Source organism: Arvicola amphibius, chromosome 3 (genome assembly GCF_903992535.2).
Source record: "Arvicola amphibius chromosome 3, mArvAmp1.2, whole genome shotgun sequence".
NCBI classification, from domain to species: Eukaryota; Metazoa; Chordata; class Mammalia; order Rodentia; family Cricetidae; genus Arvicola; species Arvicola amphibius.
This window is the reverse complement of record NC_052049.1, coordinates 28130851-28158664: the sequence shown is the minus strand read 5'-3', so window position 1 is coordinate 28158664 and position 27814 is coordinate 28130851. Positions and strand designations below refer to the sequence as shown.

At 42.2% G+C, this 27814-nt stretch overlaps 1 protein-coding gene across 1 annotated transcript in view; it reads left to right on the top strand.

Moving 5' to 3' along the window:
* The window catches only part of Mroh2b (maestro heat like repeat family member 2B), a 57266-nt gene extending 44406 nt beyond the window's left edge, over positions 1 to 12860 (top strand). The window contains exons 31-42 of the mRNA XM_038323290.1: positions 2268 to 2425; positions 2889 to 3015; positions 4181 to 4368; positions 5560 to 5700; positions 6060 to 6174; positions 6708 to 6854; positions 7100 to 7282; positions 10081 to 10236; positions 10501 to 10632; positions 11084 to 11186; positions 12143 to 12208; positions 12754 to 12860. Of these exons, the coding sequence (XP_038179218.1) occupies positions 2268 to 2425; positions 2889 to 3015; positions 4181 to 4368; positions 5560 to 5700; positions 6060 to 6174; positions 6708 to 6854; positions 7100 to 7282; positions 10081 to 10236; positions 10501 to 10632; positions 11084 to 11186; positions 12143 to 12208; positions 12754 to 12860 (1623 nt within the window). The remainder of the gene's footprint in view (positions 1 to 2267; positions 2426 to 2888; positions 3016 to 4180; positions 4369 to 5559; positions 5701 to 6059; positions 6175 to 6707; positions 6855 to 7099; positions 7283 to 10080; positions 10237 to 10500; positions 10633 to 11083; positions 11187 to 12142; positions 12209 to 12753) is intronic.
* Positions 12861 to 27814: the final 14954 nt, after the last annotated feature.

The following is a 27814-nucleotide window of genomic DNA, read 5'->3' as shown; positions in this document are numbered from 1 at the left end:
GTGCCACCATGGGATACATGAGACTTTGTTATACACACACACACACACACACACACACACACAATCTCAAAACAGTTCCCACTCTGTCTGGCCAAAGGAAAGAGTTCTGGCCTCTAGAAAAAATGGGTAGGTGGGTGCTTCTGAGACGGTCACTGAGCCTAGGGAGAGTCTCCAGTTCACCCCGGCTCTTCATATTACTCTTTCACACCCCATTAGAGGGTGTCATCTGGAAAGCAAGGTTCTCAGTGGGCTGAGGAAAGTGCTCAGTCCTTTATCACAGCTGGGGACTTCAGAAGAAAGAACAGGATTTAGATTCAAAAGTCTCTGTTAAGAGCGCCACATGGAGACACTCTATCCTGACTCCACAAGTCAAAAGCAGAACTCGCCCTACTCCAAGGTTAACCAAAAAGAGAGACAGCTGACCTGAATGAGGCCATCTCTGAAGAAAAGAGCTTCTTAACCCCTATCCATTGTCAACAACCCTTAATCACACAGCCTTGAGGAAGGTCTTTAGAAATTAACCCTGGCCTTATTACTTTCCAAGAAATTGTTTTAGAAAAGTTGGGAAACCATGTGTTAGGCATGAGGATAAATGTAGGAAAATTGTAGTTGATAAAAATGAAATACCTGTGTGTTTGTGTGATTGGCATAAAGAGAGAGACTGATTAGCAGAACGTAGAAAAAATTTTGAAAGGAAAATTAAACCCTCCCCAATTATCACTGAACTGGGCCGTTGAGATAATCATCTTAAGCGATACCTGCACTGTTTTTTGAATAATTTAGAAAATGTTATGCCTTTGATAAAAATGTTATGCTTATAATAAGTATTTAATTTAAATATCCATACAAAATAAGAAGAAAATTGTAGTAGAGGCAAAGTATCTCTGCCATTACCCACATTAAAAATCTGGATAGATATAAAAGTATCCCCCATTGTCAATGATTAGTATCCAAATTCAGAAAAGTGGCTGGCATTTGTCATCCTATGGGAGATGATGTCATCTCTTCTTTGAAGTCACCCTCCTTCAACACCCTCATCCTCACGCTTCTCACCTTTGCATTTGTACTGTGTCCTTATGGACCAGGACGGCCTCCTGCACCGTCTCTGCCTTGCCCTGTGGAACTGCTGAATTAAGACTCCAGAATGTGGGACTGGAGAGATGGCTCAGTGGTTAGGAGTATTACCTGCTCTTCCAAAGGTCCTGTGTTCAATTCCCAGCAACCACATTGTGGCTCACAGCCATCTTTAATGAGGTCTGGTGCCCTCTTCTGGACTGCAGACATACACACAGACAGAATATTGTATGCATAATAAATAAGTAAATAAATATTTTTTTAAAAAAGACTTCAGAACACTCTGGTTGCTTCTGGACCACCATTTGCCTTACTCCTTCTGGAGCCCAGTCCTTTGGGTAGATGATTGAAATACTTTATTGAATTCATCTCAGCTGTCACAAAAGAGCTTCATTTTTTTCCTTTTCAATATATTCCCCAGCAGTGCTGATTACAACATCCTGCATAGTGTACCCTTTTCCTAGTGCTCACTAAGATGGGCTAAAAAGATACCCAGTTCACCAGTAATATTGTGTGAGAAATGAGTCATGCGTAGAAACAATTTCTGTCTTTAATATTATTAGCAACTGTAGCACGAATTCTAATTGGTATTAATAATAAAAACCCAGAGTCGGATGTAGAGGTTAATGCTGAAGATCAGAGGAGCAGTACAGCCAGTCACTAGAAAGACCTTTTTTTCTACCAAATAAATCCTCAGACCAAAAGGGCGATCCTGCCCAGACTGCCTCCTCAGACTGTGCCCTCTGACTGCACGCACAGACTGCGCCCTCAGACTATATCTCCAGACTGCAACTGAGCTCCTGTCTCCTCCTGCCTTGTATTCCTCTCTCTGCCCAGCCACATCACTTCCCTGTCTCCATCTCCCTGGTGCTGGGATTAAAGGTATGGGCCAACACTGCCTGGCTCTGTTTCTTTTTGAGACTGAATCAATCTAGTGTAGCCCAGGATGGCCTTGAACTCACAAAGGTCTGTCTGACTCTTGTCTCCCAGTCCTGGAATTAAAGATGTGTACCACCACTGCCTGGGCTCTAGTGTCTTAGCTCTGCCCTCTGATCTTCCGGCAAGCTTTATTTGTTAAAACACAAACCAGATATCACCACAGGCAATTCATCCACCACCCACCACAGTGTGAATGGTGCCTTCCGTGTGCCACTCACAAAGAAAGAAGTGACAAGGTGATGTTTCCTTCTTAGCTGCTGGAGATCCTGAGTACGACTTACCATCACATGCCAGTGCTCAGACAGAAGGAGGAAAGTTTTCAGTTCATGTTAGAGGCCATCTCCCAGATTGCCAGCTTTCACATGGACGCGGTTGTCATCAGCCTGCTACAGAAGCCTCTGCCCTTTGACAGGTAGAGTCGGATGCATCCCACAAGAGCACCGTACAAGGCATCAAGAAGGATGTGTTGTTTGAGAGAAAGATAGCAAGGGTTGAAAACATGTCACCTGAACATCATTTTTAAAATTGATATTTAAACCATGAATAATATTTTCCAAACATTTTATTGAATGCAAAAGTGCTCATCTTAAAATAGAAATGCATTGCGTTTATAGTAAGAATAAGTACATACTGGAAGTCAGTATCCCTCCTCTTTCTGGTTTTTATCTGTTTGGACATTCAAAGGCCCCAGAGACCCAAGACCAAATGCAGGGCTGTTAAACAAACCATCATTATTGCCTCTTGCCATAGTAGCATAGCTATCTGCCTTTGCAGGCATGATTCATCACAAGGCAATTTTAAACTAAGTCAGATGGAAAAGCTCACAGTCCAGAGAGTTGTGCCTTATCTGTCAACTTCCTGAATTCTCGTCTTAGGGACACAAAGACATTGTGGAAAGCACTGGCTGAAAATCCAGCCTCTAGTGTCAAACTCATGAGAGCCCTGATAAAGAAGCTGGACGTCAGGTTAGAAGATGATATTGCTGGGATAGATGCAATTTCAGTAAGTTGGACATTTGATCCCTTGCCTTGTCTGTGCTCTGTTCCGTGATCCGTTTGCACCTGGTTCCAGGTGGAGCCCTAAATTATAGTCTAGTTCATCTTAGACAAACGTGGCAGCACTGTTGCCTGTGGTTGATCATTTTCAGAAGTGAATTTCTTATCAGTACCCAAAAAAAATGTATTTCCAAATTAGTCTTCACTATATCCAGATCCAGATGACTTTTGCTGCTCCTGCTGCTGCTGCTGCTGCTGCTGCTGTTGTTGTTGTAACACTGAAAATCCCCCATGCTGATAGTGGGGAGGGTACCTGAACTGGCCTTTCTCTGTAATCTGATTGATGACCACCCTAATTGTCATCAGAGAACCTTCATCCAGCAACTGATGAAATAAGATGCAGAGACCCACAGCTAAGCACTGGGCCAAGCTCCTGGAGTCCAGTTTTTCAGAGGGAGGAGGGATTATATGAGCAAAGGGGTCCAGATCACAATGGGGAAACCCACGGAGACAGCTGACCCGAGCTAGTGGGGGCTCACTGATTCTTGACTGGACTACTGGGGAACCTGCATAGGACTGAACTAGGCCCTCTGAATGTGGGTGACAGTTGTGTGGCTTGGGCAGTTTGTGGGTCCACTGGCAGTGGGACCAGGATTTATACTCAGTGCAAGAACTGGCTTTTTGGAGCCCATTCTCTATGGATATCTTGCTCAGCTTTGGTACATGGGGGAAGAGCTTGGTCCTGTCTCAACTTATTATGCCAGACTTTGTTGACTCCCCATAGAAGGCCTTACCCTTTCTAAAGAGTAGATGAGGGTTTGGGTGGAGGGGAAGATAAAGGGAAAGGGAGGAGTGGAGGGAAGGGGAACTGTGGTTGGTATGGAAAATGAAAAAAAAAAACTTATAAATGAAAATTTTAAAAAAGAAAATCCCCCATTCTGAAAATATTCATTTTTCCATGATGTGTCCTCCTGAAGCCATGACGCCAGCATGGCAGTCCTAAGAAACCCAGCCTGTTGAGTAGTCCAGAGGCCAGTTTATGTTCCTTTTCTATGTGTTCTTATCAGGGGTGTGCTGAAATTATACAACAACCCCTGAGACAAAGAAGGTGCTTCTATGGCAGCCCCGGAGGAGCAACATCTGCTTGACTGGGCGGTCCTTTGTTTCCTCAGGTGGCCTGTGCCATGTATGAAGTCATCTCAACAGGGACTCACATCAGTAACTTGTACCCGGAACTCTTCACCCTCCTCCTGAAGCTGGTCAGCTGCTCCCTGGGCCAGAAAATGCCGACTTCGACCTTGAGTCAAAGGCGACGCGTGATGCCACTAGGAGAACGGCAGCAGACCCCAGACCCCTGCAGGCAAATGACCCCTCAGAAAAGCCCCCCCCTTGGTGGGCCTGGCCCTACACTCCTGGAGAGGGGCTGTGGAAGTCACTCTGTGCCCTCTGCCCCGATTATCAAACCCTTATGGAATGAGCAAGGCTTTAGAGTCCTTTAACTGTGACTCCAGGCCTGAGCCGATACCTAAGGAATCTGCCTAGGATGGTCACATGAGGAGTGGGGCGGGGTGGGGGGCTGTTCTTTCTTCCCTAGAGGGCCCATACATCTTCCTGGGAAAGTTGGAATTCTGTGATAATGAAGGCCACAGAGAAAGAAAACAAATGGGATATCCCATCCCATCGAAGACTTCAGGGACTGGCAGAAGCACCTCTGTCCATAGAACACTAAGGAAAGGGAGACACTCCATTAGGCCAAGAGTCAGTGCTTTTTTTTCTTTTATTTAAAAAGATCATTTTTGTTTTAATTTTTAATAGATTTTTATCATGTTTCTCCTCCTCCAACTCCTCCCAGGGCCTCCCAACCTCCCTATCCACCCAACTTTATGTTCTCCCTCCCAAAGACACAAAAAAATGGAAATCAAAATAAACATAAGACCAATAAGACAAAATGCAAAATTAAAAGAGAAAAACAAGAGACCTGTTTAGAACTGTAAGATGTGGGTTCTCATGTCACTCTGTTTCCCTGGCCTTTTGCATAGCTTTTCATTCCCATGTAGCTCATAATGTAGCCTTTTCCAAGACATTTAAAGAGCATTTAGACTCAGCACACGCTGCTCTGATAATACATATAGCTTCACCAATGGCAGCAGTATTAGGGGCCATATTTGAAGCCAGACATGCACATGGGGATGCCTAGACACCAGGCATCCTGGCAACCGGCAGATTCACAAGAAGATGCAATCTGATCTCAAAGATCCAGTAAAATATGCTACTTTTCACTTCCTGTGTGTAGGGTTTGGCTTGGTATCGTTTTGATCGTCTTTCCTTATGAGCAGTTGGCTAGATTTTATGTCATTATCTGTTCATCACCTGTGTCCCCTCTGACCCCAACACTAAGGTGGGAGAAGAGGGCTGCCTTGTTTGTGTCTTGAACAACATCCACTAACCTAAGGTTTGGAGAGCCTTACAAGAAGTGGGAAGACTAAACTAGGGAATCCCAGCATCCTCTGTAGGGTGGATTTCCTTCTGAGGTGTCTGCCGCCTCCCCCAGACTCTCAACTGCAACTCTGAAATGCTTGCAAGCCCAAGCCATGAAAGAAGGCCTTGCGAAAGAATCTGATGAAGGCGACAATTTGTGGAACCTGCTTAGCAACCCTGACGCCCATCACATAGGCGTGTGTGCGCTGGCCAGGTAATTTGCTGATGATCTAGAGATGGGCACCAAAGAGAAAGGCAAAAGCCAAGAATGAAGATGCAACCCCACTGGTAGCATCAGGTACCAAGGCAGGAAGGAGGGGGACGAGGTCAGTGTTTCAGCCCCAAACTTAATTTTTTTTTTCCTCAAGAACGAAAATGATTCAAGCGAACTACTTTAGCTAAACTATATAAATTGACTACTGGGATGGGTCATTTTAAAAACGTAAGGCTTGGCTCTCTTTCATCTAGTATTTCTCTTGAGATACAATGATTGGCTTGAGGGACCTGTAAATTACACTGCAGCTTCTTCCATTAGAAGGAAATTAAGTCCCTTTTAAAATGTGTGTTTTCCAGGAGCATGGCTGTCTGGCAGCATGGAGTCATACTCGATATCATGGAACACCTACTTGCATCTCTCACCTCCTCCTCCGAGAACTACCGGATAACTGGCACAGCCTTCTTCTCTGAGGCAAGGAAGAATAGTCATCCATGCGCCCTTGTTGGTCCCTTAGTGTGTGTCTCCTGGAGACTGTGGAGCTCAAGGGGTCCTCCAAGAGGAGTTTTAGTTGTGACAGGATCCGTTCCTGCCAAAGATGCACAAACAATGTATAAAAGGGGAAGGAAATCTCTGTCTCAACAAGCTCCTCCAGGTCAGGAAATGGAGACTAGTAAATGTAAGGGGGACTTAACACTAAGTCAGCATCTCTCTAGCTCTTCCCCCGACACAAGGACTAGCCAGTCCAGAGAAGGAACCTTGAGCAGAAGCTTCTGTCTTTGTTCCTCCAGTTTTCTTTGAGGAAATCCTCCTATCTAGATAGTCTGGTCCTCATTACTTTGACCTATGAGTAGCTCATATCTGGGATGATACCAGATTTGCTAGTTCACTCGGGAACTTCCTTCCTCTGCTCCACAGCAGTAAGGACCCATCTTTAATTGTACTTAAGGTGCCTTGAGCTTCCTCAAGGGAAGGGACTCTAAAGGGGAGGAGTGTGTTGATTTCAGCTTATGAAGGAGCCAATCCTCTGGAAGCATGGAAATCTCCGAGACGTACTGATTTTCATGGATCAGAGTGCCTGGGACTCCAACGCTACTCTGAGGCAAATGGCCATCCGAGGACTGGGCAACACAGCATGTGGGGCTCCTCACAAGGTAAGCTACACTCCTGGGGGAAAGGATTTGTCTAAGCAGAGTTTCAAGGTGGTAATATAGCAACTCCCATCTGGTAGCTTCGTGGGAATTAAGTGAAAATCCCAGCAACCCAGCTGAAGTAACGACTTCAAGGTTGAAGTCCATACATTTGGCGTACATTATAGTTTCCACGCCGGGGAGTTTCTACCCTATTCAAGAAACACGTGGAATCGTTTCATAGATTAAGAGGCCTCGCCCCATCACAGGTGAGGAAGCATAAGCAGATAATGCTAGAATCGATCATCAGGGGCCTGTACCACTTGGCGCGCACTGAGGTCGTCTGTGAAAGCTTGAAAGCCCTGAAGAAAACCCTGGAGCTGCTCACGGAGAGAGACATCAGCTTCTACTTCAAGGAAATCGTGCTGCAAACGAGAACCTTCTTTGAAGACGTAAGTGAGCCCCTGGGAGTCTCCCTTCCCTGGGAGAACAGAGAAGGGTCTGCACAGTGCGTGGAGGAGACTGTGGGTGCCCCACCAGCCCTCGGTAGCCACTCCTGAGAGCTTCTGCAAACCACGTCCACACAGGCTACTGCTCCTAGCATCTCTCCGCCTGAGCCGAGTGACGTAGAATCGTTGCCCGGGTGACTAGTCCTGGGAAGAAACTTGAACAAATGTCTTGAGTTCTTCACTCCAGAGAAGGTCTGTGTGCTTTTGCACACAGAAGGTCAGCACACCCACAAATGCCCCCCTCTCTTTGCTTTCTTCAGTTCCTTCTCTGATTCTCATTTCTTAGGTTTGTTTCCTGGGTTTATCTCCCAGGTAATTTGCTCAGACCTCATTTACTTTAGGGAATATACAAACTGGGACAGTTCCTGGTTCCTCCAACACGATCTGTTCCACTTTCCAAATTCAAAGACTCATTTCATCCAGGAGTCATCAATTGCAATACGTGAACCAAATCCAGCCTACACTCTGCATTTGTCAATAAAGTTTTATTGGAACACAGCCACACTCGCTAATGATGTATTGCCTAAGGCTGTTTTCACAGTCTACCTGCAGAGCTGTTAACTGATGAAGGGACCAATGGGGCTCATAAATTGTAACTTATTTGACTCATCACCAAAGATCAATTAGCATTCCTAAGTGAAGGGAAGTCATTCCCTTTCTGTAGTCTACAAATTGTATTTTAGTATTATTTGTTTGTTTATTCGCTGCTGTGGATATAAAAATCTATTTTCACAATAACTTCAACCTAGCATTTTAAGGGCTACAGATGCTTCCTCAAGTCCTACTGCTGGAAGAACTGCTAGCTTCCCTCTCCAGTGTTCCCTCCATAAACATTTAAGGCTTCATTAATTTGCCTATCTTCTGGTCTCCAGACTGAAAACTCCAATTTCAAAAACCTAATTTTTCTATTCATTATATATTTTATAGGCCACTAAGTTAAGTCTCCTATGGAGGCCCAAGAAGTATTAAATAGAACTTAAGGGAAAGTTGCCTTTCAACTACAACATTTCCCTATTTATTTACTCCAGATTTTTAATATTTCACTTTCTTCCTGAAACTTTGGTGATTTATTAGCTTAGGGTCTATAAATTTTAATATATAATATATTCCTACTGCCAATAATTCTAAAATGTTGTGTTTTGTACTTTGTTTATATTCTAGTGTAGCTTGGCATGTTAAAACAGCTTTCTGTGGTTTTTCCCCAACCATTTTCTTTAATTTAATTCTCAAGTTACCCTCAAACTGCTTCCTGGACTTCTGCTCAATGTAGAATTTTCTGGAGGAAAAAAAAGTTTATTTTTTCACTACATAGATAATTGATATCAATCTTCATTCAACAAGGGGCTGACTGAAGTCTGCTTTTTGGCCCCATCTGTTAGATTTCCTGTGTTCTTGTTGAAATAATAATATTTCTCTTGGATCTGAGCCCTAAGTCAGCTACAAGTCTTCTTGACAGTTTCCAAGCAATGTTACACAGCGCTATTTTAAAAGAAAAAAAAATGCAAATTCTTCCTGGTTATTAGATTAGTCATTGCTCACTCCTAGGAGGGATTGATTTCATCACATGTGAATAAAGGTTTTACAAAACCTAGATGTTAGCAAAGATGTGCAAATCTTCCTCCAGTGTGTCACCTTCCTGCAAGCCTGCATGACTCTGTAATGCTTTGTCCTCTGTATTTTGCTATAGGGTGGGCAGGCATGCAATCTCTGTATTTTGCTATAGGGTGGGCAGGCATGCAATCTCTGTATTTTGCTATAGGGTTGGCAGGCATGCAATTCTGTGGTCAACCAACTGACCCCCCCCCCCATTTTCCTCTCAGAGCGCAAGTGCTTTCCTGTAATTCTCAAAGCCTGATGATGCTTCAGGGAAGGGCAGAACTGACCACAGGTGGCCACTGTGCCACACTCCCGGCCCCGTTTTGCTACTCTGCTACCTCAGTCAATCACTTTACTCAGTGTTACCCATTTTTTCTCAACTGAAAAATGAGAACATTGAACTTCACAGATATTTCCTCATTTTTAGGCTAGCTTTGTGGGCCTGAGCAGAACACTCATCTTTGCTTCTGTTGCTTCTGCTGGGACTCTGAACCACATCAAGAAGTTATTACACATGTGACACACAGAGGCTTCCCCATCATCTTACAGTTTCAACTATCCTAGACAACAACAGCAACAACAACAATAATAATAATAACAACTTCCATAACTTCGTATGGGAACAGGGTCACAGGAAGGGAGTCAGGCAGATTTTTGTAACTCCTGGATTCCTGAACAGTTTTTCATCCCTTTACAAAATATTTGGCATCTCGAGGAAGAGCACTGGATCTAATGTAGCTAAGATAAGATGACTCATAGCTTTAGGGTTAATTTGCAACCAGGAAATTTTAAGAAAATATGTAGGCCTGGAGGGATGGCTCAGCCGTTAAAAGGCTAAGCTCACAACCAAAAATATAAGAAAATATGTAACAAATGGGTCCCCTCCCTGGCCTCCTGCTGCCAACTCCCCTATTTGTCATTCTGCAATCATAAACAAGGGGAGAAATTGGCTCTTCAGATCTCTAACATCACCCAAAACTGAGTCTGAGGGATAGAGTCTTGGAGAGAACAGAGGCAGTGGCACGAACACACCAGTGCGCGGGTTCTAGAATTCCTTCCACGACTTGAAGCGTGGCAAGGTGGGGTGGGTACCAGAGGGGTGTCAGCAGGGAATATCCTGTGAGAAGACCCATTTCTCACCACAGGAGCAAGATGATGTGAGACTGACTGCCATCGTCTTATTCGAGGATTTAGCAGCCCTAACAGGAAGAAGATGGAAGATCTTTTTCGCCGAAGAAGTAAAAAAGAGCATGATTTCATTCCTTCTCCACCTCTGGGACCCTAACCCCAAGATTGGAGCTGTAAGTAGGCCTGCAGGCACCTTCACCTCCACTTCCCGCCGGGCTGAGGCGTGTGCACTAGCCGAACAGGAAGCCAACTCTGAGGTCACCCTTCAGAGTTGAACCCGAAAAGACACATCACTTCACCAATTCGAAATTCCATTTCATCATCTCTTTTCCACCTTTTGCTTTCTTTCAAGCCACGGGCAGTCAATGAGCAGTTATTCCCTTCTGGCAGATGACTCCAGGCTTACAGACTATAATAGCGAAACCTCTGTATTCTAGGCTTGCCGTGATGTCTTGGTCATCTGCATCCCTTTCCTGGGCCTTCAGGAGCTCTATGGGATACTAGACCACCTCCTTGAACCAGACCTGCCACGGGCCAGAGATTTCTACAGGCAATTCTGCATGAAGCTGGTGAGTGCACAGCAGATGGTGCCGCCGAAATAGCAGGACAGGAGTCTATACAAACCTCATGAGAATACACATAATTGGTATCAATCTCTAGCAAGGAGCTGACTGGTCTCCTCAATGGGTCACATCTGTAATTGTTCCTGTGTTGTTGGCATAATAAAAACAGGGCCAGGATAGCCCTACAAGGATGGCAATGGTCCCTGGTATTCCCATGCATCAACCTCTCCCTCAAGACCCATAAGGATCACTTCTGCTGTGCTCCCGAAGCTGTGTCTGCGAACCAGTCCTTTAAGCCTTGTTAAACCATTATCAAAATGACCATAGGACAACTTGCGGTCCATCACAAATGGCTGTGGGTGTTAATGAACCTTCAGGCTTCTCGTCTCTGAGACATATGGAAGGAGGAGGGTCCCTTTCCAGCTGCTCTCTTGGAAATGAGCCCCCTCTCTTCCAGGCCAAGAAGAACCAGGAAATTCTGTGGATCCTCCACACACATTCGTTCACCTTCTTCAGCAGCAGCTGGGAGATGATCCGCAGTGCGGCTGTCAAGCTCACGGGTGAGCCCCTTTCCCAGTCCTGACCCACGTGGCTTTCTTCTCCTCTACTCAGTTTTCACTTTGACCGAAAGCTTCCCCAGCGTGAAACCGGTATGGCAGAAACAGAAGGGAGTTGAGGAAGCAGGAAGAAATGCGTTCTTCGTCTTGTGGGTATCATCTTTCCTTTCACAAATGAAAATGTACAGCCTCTACCCATTCACCCACACTCGCTGTCCCCCAACCTGACTGTTCTCTGAAGTCTTCCAGGCTCCACTGCTCCCAAGTCTTTGTTCTTTATTTTCCCAGAGTCTTGGTTCCTAGCCTGGTACCACAGAATAAGTATTTTGCTTTGCCTGGTTCCTCCCTCTGAATCACATACTGCATTTGCAAGATGAGCCCATGAGCGGTAGCATGGTGGACGTGAGAAGGATGTCTGGACAGGGCCCTTGCTTCTGCTGTGTTACATGGGACATTTCACGTCCCTGTATCACCTCCCTGCCACGTCTATGAAACAGAAAAACAAGTGACTCTCTAGACACGCTCCTACTATGACGTCCTAAGTAAGCCTTGTCTAACTAACCCATCACACAGTAAACAGGCCCGCTGGTGTGGTCAGTTTTAATACCAAGGCTTAAGGACTTATTGGATCATGCACATCATTGCCTTAATTACATTATAAATTTGACACATACATGGACCCTATTTCATGCAGGTTTGAAACCTGACAATACCTTCTCCCCATTCCCAAGAAGGCCGATTTGTGATTATTTTTAATGAACTGGATATGTAAGCACTTGCCAAACAAATGGCCCATGACCCAGGAGAAGTTCTCCTTCTATTAGCCTCAGCGGCACATGGAAATTCACATAATTTGTTCAGTCACCCATCGGTCGGTCCATTTGCCTTCTGACTAGCTCCAATCAGGTCCACTTTCCCCTTACAGTGAAATCAGTACTGTTTTCTTTCCTTGACTTTAGATGCCATTATTCTCCATTTGACCAGCCAATACATGGAGTTATTAGACCGAGAGCAACTCACCATGCGTAAGTATCACCCCTAGTTAGCACACATCCTTTTGTTCCACGCTTAGAAAATGAGAGGCTAATTGCTCCAAGTTCCAGATCAGGCCAGAAGTAGAAAACTTTGGCATCCAGTCATTTTTGAGGCTTCCTAGGTCCTGGAATTGAATTGATAGCAGCCTCCAGCTCTGCTTCTTTGCTGACATCATTCTCAATTGACTACAAGTTATTTAGTTGTCTAAACTTGTTGAACGAAATATATATATGCTGCATCATCCTCCTTGCCCTCCTCCTTCTTTCTCTCCACCTTTTCCTCTTCCTCCTCTTCTTCCTTTTCCTCTCCCCAGTCCTCTCCTCGGGACTGAAGCTTATAACTGCTAAGTACCCACTCTTCCACCCAGCTACATCCTTCATCCTTTTTTCCTTTAAGACTAGGATGTGAGCATTGACTTGGGCCTCACACGGGACTGCCCTGTACAGCACCACAGGGCTGTATAAACATGGCCTTGGTGTGGTTGCTATTCCTGCTAGGCTCTGACTCTCCTTGTTCATTTAATCTTCCACCTCAGGGCTCCAAACACTTCGGCAGGACCCCTGCATCAGTGTCCAGAGAGCTGCTGAAGCTGCCTTACAGACCCTCCTGAGAAGGTGTAAAGAGACCAGCATCCCACTGTAAACCATCAAGAAATAAACTGCTAGGCTTTTTCTAAAACCAACTCCTGTCTTTGTCCTCTGAACTCAAAAACTGACATCTTTCTTCTTGAAGGCAGACAAGGCACCTGGGATGAGAGTCTTCACGTACATCCCTTACTCCCCTGGGCCTTGCAGGTGACTTGCATTGGTAAGAGAGCATTCATTTCAGAGACAGCCTATTGTTTTTGATGGATGACAGCCACACGACTTTGCACAAGTTAACCCTCTCTCTTGATAAATTACATCCAAGCAGATGCATACACCATAGCGGGGCATGGCCTGACTCAATTACACTACCAGAAAGAGGGCTACTGTTGTCTTCTATACACAGGCCTTCAATATTTTTTGTCAGACTTTGACTCTCTACCCACAGTCTTCCCTTTCTCAAATATCATCACATGATAAACTTTAACCTGTCTCTTGTCTCCAGCGTTGTAATTTATGCATCAAAACTATGCTAGGTATTAGTCTACAAAAGACCATTTCTGACATTCTGCTAAAAGGCAGTTTCTAGTTTTAAGCTACAGCAATAAAGAGTGCATGCTTTGTGCACATGCGTTGTGGGTGCATATATGTAGTAATATTCTTCATATATCTGGATCACAATTATTTACTCCTTTCCAAAATATACATTGAAAGTTATATGTGTATGCATATGTAATATTTAATAGTCACTTAACAAAGACTGTGACACATCGCCATACATTAGCAATAGCATTCATCTTTTCCTCTAGATAAACTGTCCCTGAAGATTCCTAGGAGTTACATTCTCTCCTCCTCACCTTTAGAGTCTTTAAGGAAATATCTTTTGTTCCTACAAAACCTAGAGAGTCAACTACTAGTCTTTTGAGTTGAAGATTATGGAGCCAAAGTCCCTTTATTTGTTCACTTATTAAGTGCCTCGCTTGGAGCATAAAAATGAAGAAAAACATAGAACAACTCTCCTCGTGAAGCTAATGTTCTATGGAATCTTTATGTATGCGCTAGAGCAGTGTTTCTCAACCTGTGGGTCACAGTCCCTTGTGTGTGAGGGGGGTCAAATGGCCCTTTCATGGGAGTTACCTGAGACCAATGGAAAACAGAGATGTTTACATTATAATTCATAACAGCAGCAAAATTACAGTTATGAAATAGCAACAAAAACAGCTTTATGGTTGGGGCCACCATACATAAAAAAAAAACTCTATTTAAAGGGTTGTATAATTAGGAAGGTTGAGAATCACTATTTTAGATGAAGGAGCCAGTCTCCAACATAGTTCCTAATAGTCTTGGGTCCTGGTGTTCAAGCCCCCATATAGTTTCCTCCAAAAATAAACAGGATTGATATTTACAATCAATAGAATGCTTCAGAAATGATGGTGTGTGATTTCTAAGACAAGGTCTTCTTTTTCAGTCAATAATAACACTTACTTAGTTTTTGCTGTTAACTACACACTGTTCCTTTTTGGGGGAGGGAAAATTCCATACAATCTATTTTAATCATATTCTCACACACACACATATTCATCCTATATCTACCCCTACATCCCTGCCCCTCTCCTAACTTCATATCCTCTTTTTAAATAACATTTAATCTAATTTGTGCTGCCCATACACCCCTGGATATAGGACAATCCACTGGAGTGTGGTAAACTTTCCAGCAGCCACACCCTTAAAGAAAACTGACTCTCTTCCTCTTTCAGAAGCCATTAACTCTACAGATATCCTCAGGAGCAGGATTTCATGAACCCCTCGTACTCCACATTAGAATGGTGGCTGGCTTGATCTTGTTCCGGTCTTGTGCAGGTAACCACAGCTACTGTGAATTCATGAGTGTCGAGGACAAGACATCATGTCTTAGACATGTCTTAGACATGATGTTCTTCTAAATTACTCACTCCAGAGAAGCAGTACAATCTAATGAGATTTCTAAGCCCAGAACTAAGCTAAGCTATTCCCAAATTCCTGAGCCACAAAACCGAGTGAGATGATGAATCTTTGGCATTTTAAGCCACTAAGTTTTGAAATTAATTTATTATGCACCAGTAGGTAATCATTGCTGAGAGGGTCCGTGATCCCACCAAAATTACTTGCAAACTTAAATGTATTTTCAAGCAGATATATTATCTTGGTAATGGCCTTCATTAAATTCTTAATGGAATAACAAATTATTCCCGAGCATAACATATATGAAACAGAGCAAGAAAAATAATACTGGAATGTGGGCTTAATTGACCTCCTTTGGCAGGTTATTTTCAATCAAATAACTTTTCAAAATAGCACTATCCAATGAAACTTTCTTCCCTGATTGAATAATTTTATCTTTCTACACTAACAGATGTAATAGTCATTAGCTACATGCAATGACTGGACACTTAAAAATGGTTTACATATCTGAGAAATTAAAATGTAATTCAATTAAGTCTCAATTAATTTTAAATGTGTATCCAAGTATAGTTTGCCATTGTAACACTGTGCTTGGTAACTTCACAATGTATAGGAAAGTCTTAACAGAATTTTGTTTGAGCTGGGTTTGTAATAAGTGATATCAATGCCAGCACTCAACACTCAACAGGTAGAGGCAAGAGGATCAAGTATTCTAGCTACCCATCACATCCAAGTTCACCCTGACCCATATGAGACTCTGTCTTTACATCAAAATAAAACAAAAAACTATAGCTTGGTTTGAGACACACTGGCACTATAAAAATCCTCAATGGTAGTATAAATTTGACAAAACACTTTTTCCAATAGCTCTTCATTTATCTGTACTTATTTATTCCAAATAAATTTATCTGTACTGTATTTATTCCAAATAAATAAAGTAGTCAGGCTTTGTGGCAGCATAAACTTAGATCTTCTCCTCATAATAATCCTTTCCATTAATCCTCCCTCCCACTATAATTGCCCCCAGACAGTTACAAGTATCCCAGCCAGTCCTGCAGGAGCTCTTTGTGCTTCTTCCCAAGAGTTTAAATACAAGCAGGTTAGCACCAAGAGGAAGAGTCCTTGTGGATCTCAGGGATTTAATGGCGCAAAGCAAATATGTGTTGACTTTCTATAGGAGATGCTAGGGCTCCCTATTAGTCACTCCTGTGGTTTCCCTCACTGCTCCTGGCATGTACAATCACTTTTCAACTCATATTTGCTGTAAGGCAGATTCTGCAGTGCTCACAGACTGCCCAAAATGGTCCAGCAACTGATGCAGAAGGCTAGGAATCATATTCTTTTGCAATTCTGCTTGCTTCCCTTGGACTCAACAGGGAGAATCAGTGTTCTGCTGGTAAATTGGGGGATATTTAGTTCTGCTGACCCTTAGATGAGGACAGTTTTACGGGAACAGAGAACAGAGATTACAGACAGAAGGAAACAAATAGGCTTTGAGGGAAAGCCAGAGGAATCGTTTAGCTGGAACTGTCTCTGTGTTGCCAGAGTTTCAAAAAATAAAATTCAGATAAAGCATTTCAACTGGAATCTGCAAAAGAGCCTGAAATTAAGCAAATAGTTTCTAATAGAACTTTTTTTATTATTTGGTCCTAAACCTGACATCTTTAAAATCACCATTGTACAGAAATTAGAGGAAGCACAGTTCATCAGATACATAGTAGCCTGAGAACTAACTCTTCAGAAACCCCTGACAGCGATAGCTTTCTGACCATCACGTTTACATAGTTTTTGCTTCTTGATCTCTCTCTCTCTCTCTTATTCACTTTCTTACAGGTGCCCCTTAAACTAGGATTCGAGAAAACATGATGAAATCAAGAGAAATATGAGGAAGGGACAGTAGGATTCTTTACCAAAGTAAAACCTGTGTGTGTGTGTGTGTGTGTGTGTGTGTGTGTGTTTGTGTGTGTACATGATCTGTGTGCTTATATGCACATCACATTACACTAAAAAGTTATGACCTCCAGCCTGGTCTACAAGAGCTAGTTCCAGGACAGGCTCTAGAAACTACAGGGAAACCCTGTCTCAAAAAAACCAAAAAAAAAAAAAAAAAAAAAAAAAAAAAGTTATGACCTAAAATAATGGTATTTGTTCTTGCCTCTACTTGACAAACTTTATTTATGCAGCATACATTCTTGCACATATTCCCCTGGGATAAAGTGTCCCAGATTACATTTATTAAATTATGTAGTTATCCTGAAGGCAAGATAAATTTGGAGAACATTATTTTCCAAATACACATGACTCACTTCTTTCTCAATTTGAGAGCCATTGAAAGGCACAAGATAAAAAAAAATCCTTCTTTCTGTTTTACCTACCACTTCCTCCAAATATTCTCATAGGCAAAGCCTGGGGGTTAATCAGCTACTTACATTCATTCTTAACTACAAAGGAGTCAAAATGGAGCTCTACTTTAGAAATAGGTAGCTTGGAGAACTACTTTGCCTGTAGGACAGGTTAACCAAAACTTTTTCAGTTCTGCAGAGAACTAGGGAAAAGTTGATTGTTCCCTGCTGCCAATGGAATTGTAAGAAAACTATAGTTTCACATTCTCAGAGCCTGTGACTGGGGCAGGAACCATAAGAGTGTGCCACCCCTATGGGGGGAGTATATTAGCCTGTAGGAAGGGCTAGTTTATTGTTCTCCAGTCTGTTACTTGATGTGGGATTCCCCTCAGTATGCTGTGATTACCATTAGTGAATAAAGAAACTGCTTTGGACCTATAGTAGGGCAGAACTTAACTAGGCAGGGAAAACTAAACTGAATCCTGGGAGAAAGAAGGGTGGTGTCAGAGAGAAGCCATGTAGCCCTGCAAGAGACAGATGCCAGGACTTTAGCCAGTAAGCCACAGCCATGTGGCGATACACAGATTAATGGAAATGGGTTCAATTAAGATGTAAAAGTTAGCCAATAAGAATCTAGAGCTAATGGGCAAAGCAGTGATTTAAATAATACAGTTTCTGTGTGATTATTTTGGGTCTGAGCTGCTGGGCAGCTGGCAAACGAACAATTACTTCTTAGAGTGAATGAAGCCTCATCTGGACAGCATAAAGGTTTTATTAAGAGATAATGGTGACAAAGGGGAAATTCACATCAAAATCACAGTGAGCTATTACTTCAGGAACAATGGTTATTTTTAAAAAAATCCTAAGGATGACAGTGCTGGTGTGGATGTGAGAAAATGGAGTTCTTGTACACATGGATAAAAATGCAAATTTTAGAAATAGCATGGAGACACTTCAACAACTTGTAAAACTACAAGTCTCATGCAGACGAGCAATTCATTCAAAGGAAATGAAATTAACATTGTAAAGAGATACTTGGACTCCTATATTTACTGCAGCACTATGTACGATAGACAAGAAATGGAAACAAACATCACTCAACAGATGAACACATAATGAAAATGTGGTACATATATACAACAGAATAGCCTTCCAATTGTTTTTTAAAAAATGAAACCCTTTATTGGGTGACAATACAAAGGGAATGGGCAGTCATCATGGTAAGTGAAACAGCAGGCACATAAAGACAAGTGTCATGTGGTCTCACCCTTGTGTAGACCCTAAAACACAATCCCATAGAAGCTGAGAAAGGAGAGATCATTACTAGCATCCAGAAAGAGCAGAAAGTGGGGAAGAATGGGAGAAGAATGAGAGAAGAATGACCAATGGGTGACAATGTACAGCCACATAGGAGCGAGAAAAGCTGGTGAGTAACTGCACGGTAGAGCATAACTGCACACAGCGATAATGCGCTCCTCCTCCCCAGAAGCTAGGATGATTTTGAACGTCTCACCAAAAATAAATGACAAGTATTAAGGAGATAAATATGTTTGGTCTCATTTAAATATTGTGTAAGTGTTCAGTTTCAGAATATATATATATATATATATATATATATATATATATATATATATATGCGTTACATGAATTGGTTGCATAATTTTAAAGTTTGTGTGTATAAAGATAAAAGTCAAGTGAGGGGAAATTAGAAAAGAAAAATTAATGTTTCTTTTATAAAAGCAGTAAAGTTGTCATTCATCTCTCAGAGAGCAATATTTCCCATTAGCAGCAATCTTGAAGTGCCAGGACCTGGAAGAAATAAGCAACCATCTTCCTTCCCAAGACAAGGGATTACTCCAGAAACTGCAAAGACATCGTGATGGCTTCTGCTGATTGTCAACTTGACAGGAATCCCGAGTCGCCTATATGAGGAGTGTAAAGACATGCCTATGAGGTGTAGACACATTAGTCTATGCAGGCCTGTGAGGGGTTGTGTGAATGCACTCACCTCTACATTCCTGTGAAGAATTGTACTGATTAGGTTAACCCAGATGGGAAGGCACCCCCTACACATAGGCAGCACCGTTTCCTGGGCTGAGTGCTGGGCTGAAAACAAAGGAGAGAGAGAACTAAGCACATCCATCTGTCACTCGCTTCCTGATCACACATGCCATGTGACCAACTGCTTCAAGTTCCTACCACTTGACTCCCCCACTATAAAAGATTGTACCCTCATCTGTAAGGCAAAATAGCCCTTGCTTTCTTTAGTTTCTGTAAAGGAATTTTGCCACATCACCAATACAAGTAACCAGAGTCCCTTCCCTGAGGCAGTGCTATATGAGACCATGCTGATTGTCCTCAGAACCCACCTTTATACCTTCATATGCTTCTAAACGTATGACTAAATTCAAGTCCCAATGCCCCATCTTAAACCCAATCACCATCTTAAAGGTGAAGTACAAATTATGGTCCAAAAGGAAGTACATTACATGCCAAAGGAGCACGTTGAGCATTCCCATTTAGAGACAAGAGTGTGAAAATGGATACTATGTGTAGAGTTTGGGTACTGATGACAGAAACAAGGTCTGGTCTGACCAACTTGTAATACGCTTTACTGAGCTGCAACTTGGGAAATAAGAAAAAGTTCCATATTTCAGTTGGTTGACAAAACATGGGTTAAAATATGGACCACAATGAATGAGTTGGAAATGTCGGACTTGCCTTGGTTTGATACAGAAGTCTTTCTTAACAAAGTCAGAAAGATTGGAATGTTAGAATGGATTTGTCATTAGAGAACTATTCACCCACATTGGGAGGCTGCAACATTCTTGAAAAGAGCCATGATCACTATTCTTTTCAGAGAAGAGCCACCACTAGGAAGAGAAGCTATTTAATTAAGAGGCTAGAATGTAATAGAAACTATCAGACGCCAAGGCAGCAGATTCAGACAAGAGCAGCACTCAGAGTGTGTGTGATTAGCATGCTGGGGAGCATGCTGGGTCAAAGCAGCATCTAGTCTCTGGTTGGCCAATGTCGCTAGAAATGAAATCAATCAGATGCTTATCTGATACTTACTTGACTTGTATCCACAGAAAAGTTCTGGGTCAAGTGACTAAAACTCTAATCTGAGAAATAAAATGCAGAGTTCAGCCCCCTATTAATTGCCATGCTTAGTTTACAGACCCAGAATCACAAAGAAAGGAGAGGTTAGATCCCTAATGCACTACTGAAAGTTGAAACTATCCCTCTCATCTGCCTGAGCCTTTTACCAGGGTTACAACATTTTACAGAAAGAAAACAAGAGGCCATTTCTAAGACAACTGCATACTGGTTGTACACCGACACTAGGTACAAGAGACCCAAAATGTCACTTAGGTCCCCAAGTCCAGGCAGTTGTGAAGGTCAAGCAATCAATGGAATTTTGACACAAATCCATGTATGGTGGACCTTAATGTGCCTTGTATTTATCTTGCTGGTCCAGAACACGTAATATAGTTCATATAGTCATCCGCTGACAGAGAAGCTCCATAGTGCTTCTCTGAGTTGAAGAGTCAAGTCAATTATGGTGGGAAAGTCCAAGCAGAAAGGAATAGAATTGCTTCCGTCTAGTAAAATATTAATCCCAAAGCAGGATTGTCTTCCTGAAAAGCTTGCTGAAGTTCATGCAAGTATTAAGGACTTCAAAGATTTGGGGTTTCTGATTATCTCCGTATCTCCATTTGATTTATCTATTTTGCCCATGCAGAAGAGAGCAAGACCTTAGAGAAGGGCCATAGAGCATCAACAGCTCAACCAAGTGATGATTCCAAATGCAGCTAGCTGCTGTAGCAGATGTGATTCCATGGCTTGAACAAATTAATGAACCCTCTGGCATCTAGCATGCAGCTGTTGATCCAATGAAAGCTTTTCTCTCCAGACCTATTAGTAAAGGCCATCCAAAGCAATTTCCCTTCATCTATAAAGAGCAGCAAAACACTTTCACTATTCTACCTCAGAGAATGTCAGTCATATATCAGATTGCAAAGGTCTGGAAAAGGTGTTGCAATATAGGACATTGTGATTGATTCTGATGACCCAGAACAAAATGGATTGCACTACAGCTCCAGGTGGTTTGAGAAGAACATGTCTGGTATTATAAGAGTTCTCTTAGGATGTCTCTTGATATTAACACACCTTGTGATTAACGTCAATGAGAAGCTGTAACCTAAAACTGAAATGGCTACTAAAGGCCAAACTTCTTAAATAAATGAAGACTTGTTCGTCCAAAATATACAGAACCACTATCAATTTAGATGTTTGCTGAAGACAAGGGGACACAGATTGGTCAGTTGGGGGGACAGTAATAAATGGCCCCTCTCATTGGTATAGCACCTTCAGTCCTGTTCAGTAGAAGCCAGTATTCAGCTAAGACCTGGTTACTGAAATGAAACAGTTTATTATATTTAGACAAAGTCATGAGAGTGGACCTTTGTAATGGGATTCGTGCTTGTGTAAAATAGGAATCCAAGCTGCCTCTTTCTCTGTGAGGTATGGTCATAAGAAGAAAGCCATGTGCGAAGTAGGAAGTAGTCTTCAGCAGGCGCCAGATCTTCTTCATCTTGGTTTTGCTAGCCTTCTGAAGAGTGAGGAATGATTGTTGGTTGTTGGATCCGTAGAATCTTAATTGTGGTCACAACTCCATTTGGACTTAAATAAATAGATGTGATAGTGATGAACACTTTGGCAACAATAAATGCATAGTGACCCAAACCCAATTCAAGATGAAAAATGTAATGACTCCAGAGTGTTTCTGGCCTCTTTGAGTTCTGAACATCCAACACCTATACTGTATAGTGAGCGTAGCATGGCAGCAATGCTGCTGGGAACACCTTGGTCCAGATTCAAGACTCTTTATTTCGTGTTAGTGATTCTTTTTATCATGCATAGATAGTTTCTGCTCTTATAAAAACATAATGGTTTAATTACATAACACAAAACTTGCGTTATGTTTTTACTGTCATTCAGCAGCGTGTATCAAATTAGTATATCTTCAGATTGAATTGTGTTCAAATATTTGATTTTTAAAACTGCTGTTTGTGTTGCTGGCTTGTTTTATTTTCAAAAGGTCATTAATGAGTTTGATTTCAAGATTAAGACAAAATTTCAAATAGTTTTGGAATGGTAAACATACTTCTCCTCTTTTGTACTACATATCTATGTGAGGCAACATCCTCAGGTTGACTATTCCAAAATAAAAACAGTGACTAACCTGGAAAAGTGTTGAAGATGCCCTATATTCTACAGTATGAAATTAGCCAATATTTGTTCTCTATATAAAAATAAAAATTCATATCCATGTGTTAGTATGGAAATATATCTTTATCTTTGTCGGGGAAGTGCATGTATATTCATGTACTTGTAGAGACCAGAGGTCAACCTTGGGGGTTGCTCTTCGGAACTGTCTTCTCTTTCTTTTTTGCATGCAGGGTCTCTCACTGGAATCTGGGACTCACCAACCATACTAGGCTAGTTGACCAATGCACCTCAGGGATCTGCATGTCTTTGTCTTCCCAGTACCCCTGTGTTCACTCCTCCACTGGGATCACAATGCACATCAGTGTGCCGCACTTTGTACCTGGGTATTGGGGATCAAACTTAGGGCTATAGGCTTTCACAAGTACTTTACCAACTAAGCTGTCTTCCCATACCTCTGCTTTCATCTACAACAAGGGGGAAAACTGTATGCATGCTTAAAATTTATTTTAAAATAAATGTCTCTGTGATTTATCACCAGCAAATGCTTGATTGGTAGGCTTATTTTATGTAAAAGTAAACTATATGGCTGGGTAAAAAGGCTTTAGGAATTGGAAAATCTTTAAACAGCCCTCATTTAAGTCACTTAGTCCATGATGTCCTGTTATCACAGCAAGGACTGACCAAATCTCCCTTTTCTCTGAAAATCTCACCTCCAGATTATCATCTCCTGTCTAACAAAGGAATTTTTAGCATTAGATGCCTCTGGGTGTTAGGCAGTGTCATTTGCTGATAAATCATCATCCCAAGATCAACTTCCCTGGGACTTCAGTTTGTCAACATTGTATAACCCTCAGAAATTTCTCTGCTTCCTCTCCAAACCTCCTTCAATTACTACAATTTACGACAGAAATTCTTTCTTATTCTTCACCAGCCACACCACCTTCAGAGACGTGAGAGGAAATCTCAACTTATATTCCAAGGCAGAAAGGAAAAAGTACTTGAGAAGCAAGGCAAAGTAGAAGAAATTGGTAGTTGGAGGCCAGCCTGGTTTACATGGCAAGGGCAGTGGCACACGCCTTTAATTCTGGCACTTAGGAGGCAGAGGCAAGTAGATCTCTGTGAGTTGATGGCCAGCCTCAAAAAAAAGGGAGGGGGATAAAAAATGAAAAAGAGAAAAACATGAGAGAGGAAAATTAGAAGTGAAATCCTGCTTTCCATAGCAGAAAAGAAAAAATACTCACTTCCTCCTATGCTTTAGAACAACAGCCCCATAGGAAGAAGTCACTTACTTCTACGCATTGAGGGGCCAGCAATATCGTGAAACAAAGTGGGAAACTGGAAAACCAATTTCACATGAGGTCCACAAGGCCTTCTGCTAATGAGCTATTAAAACTGGGATGGTTTTGAAAAGTGGGTATTTTATTGAATACACGCATTCAGTGTGCTCAGCCCTGGAAACTCCTTAACCAGGCTAGAGGGGCTGGAGAGCTACATCTCCTCAAAGGTGCATTTCTCTGTTGCTCTAATGGATCTGAATCCCACATCCATTAAGTCACTGAGAACTTTGTGTGTTCTGGAAGGCTCATTACCATCCTGTCCAAGTTGATGAACTTATATGGCCACAGATGTCACATCAGAGGTTCTGAGCATGTTTTCATATCACTCCCGGCAGGAGTGGTTCTTGTGTCTTCCATTTGGAGGAGACAGAGCTCCATTCGGTGGGTTCAGTGGTGGCAGCCCAATAAATGCTGTCACTATGAGCTTTGGTTGTGCTTGCTATAACAATAGTAGTCCTTAGCCTTTCGTATTAGTCACTTTCTCTTGAGACTCTCAGACCAAAGTTTTCTTCCATTGGAAAATTCTATGTCACTATGACACAAATGTCCTTTTCCTTCCATGTCTTCTGAGCTTCCCAAGCCAGCTAGTTACACCACACACATTTTCCTAGGCAATTCTCCTTCTTAATAATCATGGCCTGTCCTGTGAGTACGGTCCATCCCCTGGAATTCAGTCACAAGTGTCCTCTCACCAAGAAACATAAAAAACACAGTGATGACAGAGCAAAGCAGGGAACTATTTTCCACTTTAAATGGACTCTTCCATCATCTCTGTCCACACTCTCACCTCCAGCCCACCCACTCAGAAACAATGGCAGATTCTCTACCTAGCCTCCTCGATCCTAGGCTAAAGAAACCTATTTCAATGGAACTGATATTTTGAGTATAAATCTGGAGCTTGGCCTTCAGAGCTTGATAGGAATGAATAAAAAGACAAATTGCAGGTCTGTGACTGTCTCAGCAGGGACTCCTATCAGGCCATCAGCTTACATGTTCCTCCATGTGCAAACTGCCCGAAAGACCAGGGTAATTGAAAGGCAGGCATAAACCTCTCTGGTTTCTCGGTATTAACAGAAATTGCTTCCTACTGATGTTGCTTTCAGGTTTAGTATTCTGAAAGAAATACAGGCCGTTCTGTTCCCAATAGAAGTATCAAATACCTTTAACCAGCCTGTCATGAAGAAAAGTCTCTATGGACTGGTAGGTGACTTAGTGGCTCAGTTCTTCTAATAAAGTTCTTAAAATGATTCTTTCTCTCTGTCTCTCTGTCTCTCTCTGTCCCTGTCTCTCTCTCTCACACACACACACATCTATTTCTATCTCTCCCCCCCAAAGATGTAAGAATTAGCCAATAAGAAGCTAGAGCAAATGGGCCAAGCACTGTTTAAATTAATACAGTTTCTGTGTGGTTATTTCAGGGCTAAGGTAGCTGGGCAGCCGGGATGAACAAGCAGCCTCCTTGAAACTTGGTGCTCCAATGTCTGCTAGCTAAGTCTACATAAAACCTGAGAAAGTTTGAAAAGGAATTCTAAAAAGAAAAAAATACAGAGTTAACACAGCTTTTTGCTGTTTGCTAGCCATGAGCCACAGCTCCTTTAGGAGAGATTTTCCTTAATTAGCAGAAGCAGGAAAAAAAAAGCCATGCTGTTGTGACATGACAGCTTTCTGGGCCAGGCTGCCAGCATGATCTCTGACTCTTTCAGGCAAGAGGTCCAGCTACAGAGCATTTAAGTTGGGTTTGTAAGCAGACTGCTGCGGCTTGCTTGACGGCAACATGGACTCGCTGTGTGCCTGGAAGTGGGGTAGTGCCCACAGCTCAGAGGCACGAGTGACTCTTTTCCAAAGCAACATATACTTAGACTCAAATTTTGGAATCAAGATACCTTTAGAACATATATGCTGGTTTAGCTTAGCAGCCCATACAATGAAATGTCTCTCTGTACTTAGCTCCTTCACAATCAAAAAATTTTAAAAAACACAATAATAGGCCGGGCGGTGGTGGCGCACGCCTTTAATCCCAGCACTCGGGAGGCAGAGGCAGGCGGATCTCTGTGAGTTCGAGGCCAGCCTGGTCTACAAGAGCTAGGTCCAGGACAGGCTCTAAAAAAAAAGCTGCAGAGAAACCCTGTCTCGAAAAACCAAAAAAAAAAAAAAAAAAAAAAAAAAAAAAAAAAAAAAAAAAAAAAAAAAACAACACAATAATACACATAATCCAGACTCTCTGTGAATTTTCCATCTTTACGTGGCTTATTTTTCTTTACTCCTTTTAGATAAAAGATAAAGTAAATAGAAATATTGTAACTGTAATTCTTGATTGATAGCTGTTATATATAATTTTACTATGTTAAAGTTAAAACCTTCCTTTTTATTTAAACAGAAAGGGGCAGGTGATGTGAGAGTCCTCTCTGTGTGTTGCTTGTATTGGTTAATGAATAAAGAAACTGCCTTGGCCTGATAGAGCAGTAGTTAGGTAGACAGAGAAGACAGAACTGAATTCTGAGAGGAAAAAAAGCAGAGTCAGGGGGATGCCATGGATCTGCAGCCGGAGTTAGACATTCTGAAACTTTTTGGTAGACCACGACCTTATGGTGATATACAGATATATAGAAATGGATTAAATAAAGATGTAGAAGTTAGCCAATAAGAAGCTAGAGCTAATGGACCAAGCAGTGTTTTAATTAATACAGTTTCTGTGTGGTTATTTCAGGGCTAAGCTAGCTGGGTGGCCAGGATGAACAAGCAACCTCCTTGCAACATCCCTTTCTTTTTTTCTTCCCTCCTTTCCTCTTCCCATCACCTTTCTTTCCTTCTCTTTCCTCTCCTCTCTTCCTCCCTTTCTCACCTTCTTCCCCCCTTTTTCCTTCTTGTCTATCTACTCCTATATCAAAAGTGAATAAATAGTGAACTCATCCAGAGGTTGCAGTGTTTTATCTCACCTTCAAGTTTATCATGCCATCTGCTAGCTATAATGCTGCTGTCACAAATAATGTAGATGCCTAAGGCGGGTTCAATGGTTTGGCTATTTCCTCCAAGTGGAGCTATTAGTAATGGGAGCCTGGTGGAATGTTCACTGAAGAGGTCTTCAAAGAAAAGTAGGGTTGCTCTCTTCCTCTTTTCTTTTGATTCTTGGCTCCAGAAGTGAGTTGTTTTGCTCTCCCACATGCTCCTACTGTGACCTTCACCTGAAGCTCAAATCCATGGCGTCTGTCAATTTGGGACTGGAACCTCCATAATCATAATAAATCCTTTTCTAACAAATGATTGCCTCAAATATTTTGTTATACTAATGGGAAGATGACTAATATAGAAGACTGGTGTATGTGAATAGAAGAAGATTGGGTTGAAGTAGAAAAAAATACAGAATAAGTAATAGGATCCAAACATCTAACCCTGATGGAAAAGTAGTAATGATTTTTGTACAGACACATCTAAAGCCATTTCAGGAAATACTGGGTAAAGCAAGTGTCCAGTACCTACAACTGTGAGCATATTCTCCCCATGATTTGATAAGCTCACATCTTAAATGGAGCTGAGATCAGCCATCAGCTAGCTGGCTATGAGAAGAGCTTTTAATAAGTTATCCGAGTAGTTGCTAGACATCCAGAGTTGTGGGGGGTCATCTACCACACAAGCTCACTTACGATTCTATACCCCTACCATATGGCATGTGACTATCCACGCTCTTCCTTCCTATTTGAGGTAATGACAAGATTCTTGGAGAGATGGGGGATGGAGAAGGTACATGTGGATTGGTTTAGATGAAGTTGTGAAAACCCAGGGCACTGATGAGCATCACTTCTGTTGATAGGTTAACAGGAACGGGATGAGATCCCAGGAAGCCCATCCCAAAATCCAAGACTGCCTGTCAGTAACAGCTATGTAAATGGTGGACGAAGATCTGTTTCCTATGTGGCTCTCTAAAAGTAATGAGAGTAAAGTACTCATTTCCTCCTCCCCACAGATCCAAAGGACCTTAATTTCACCACTGCTTTCAACCTTGTAGGCAACATCTTGCTCTCAATCAGGTAATCCCCCTTGGTCTGAGAGAGAGCAAAACAGGCAGGAAGGATCATTACCTTTGCCTTTTATTTACTTATGACATAAACAGTCCCTTTTTGCTTTCATCGCAGACTTCTGCTTACAGAGCTTATTTTTAA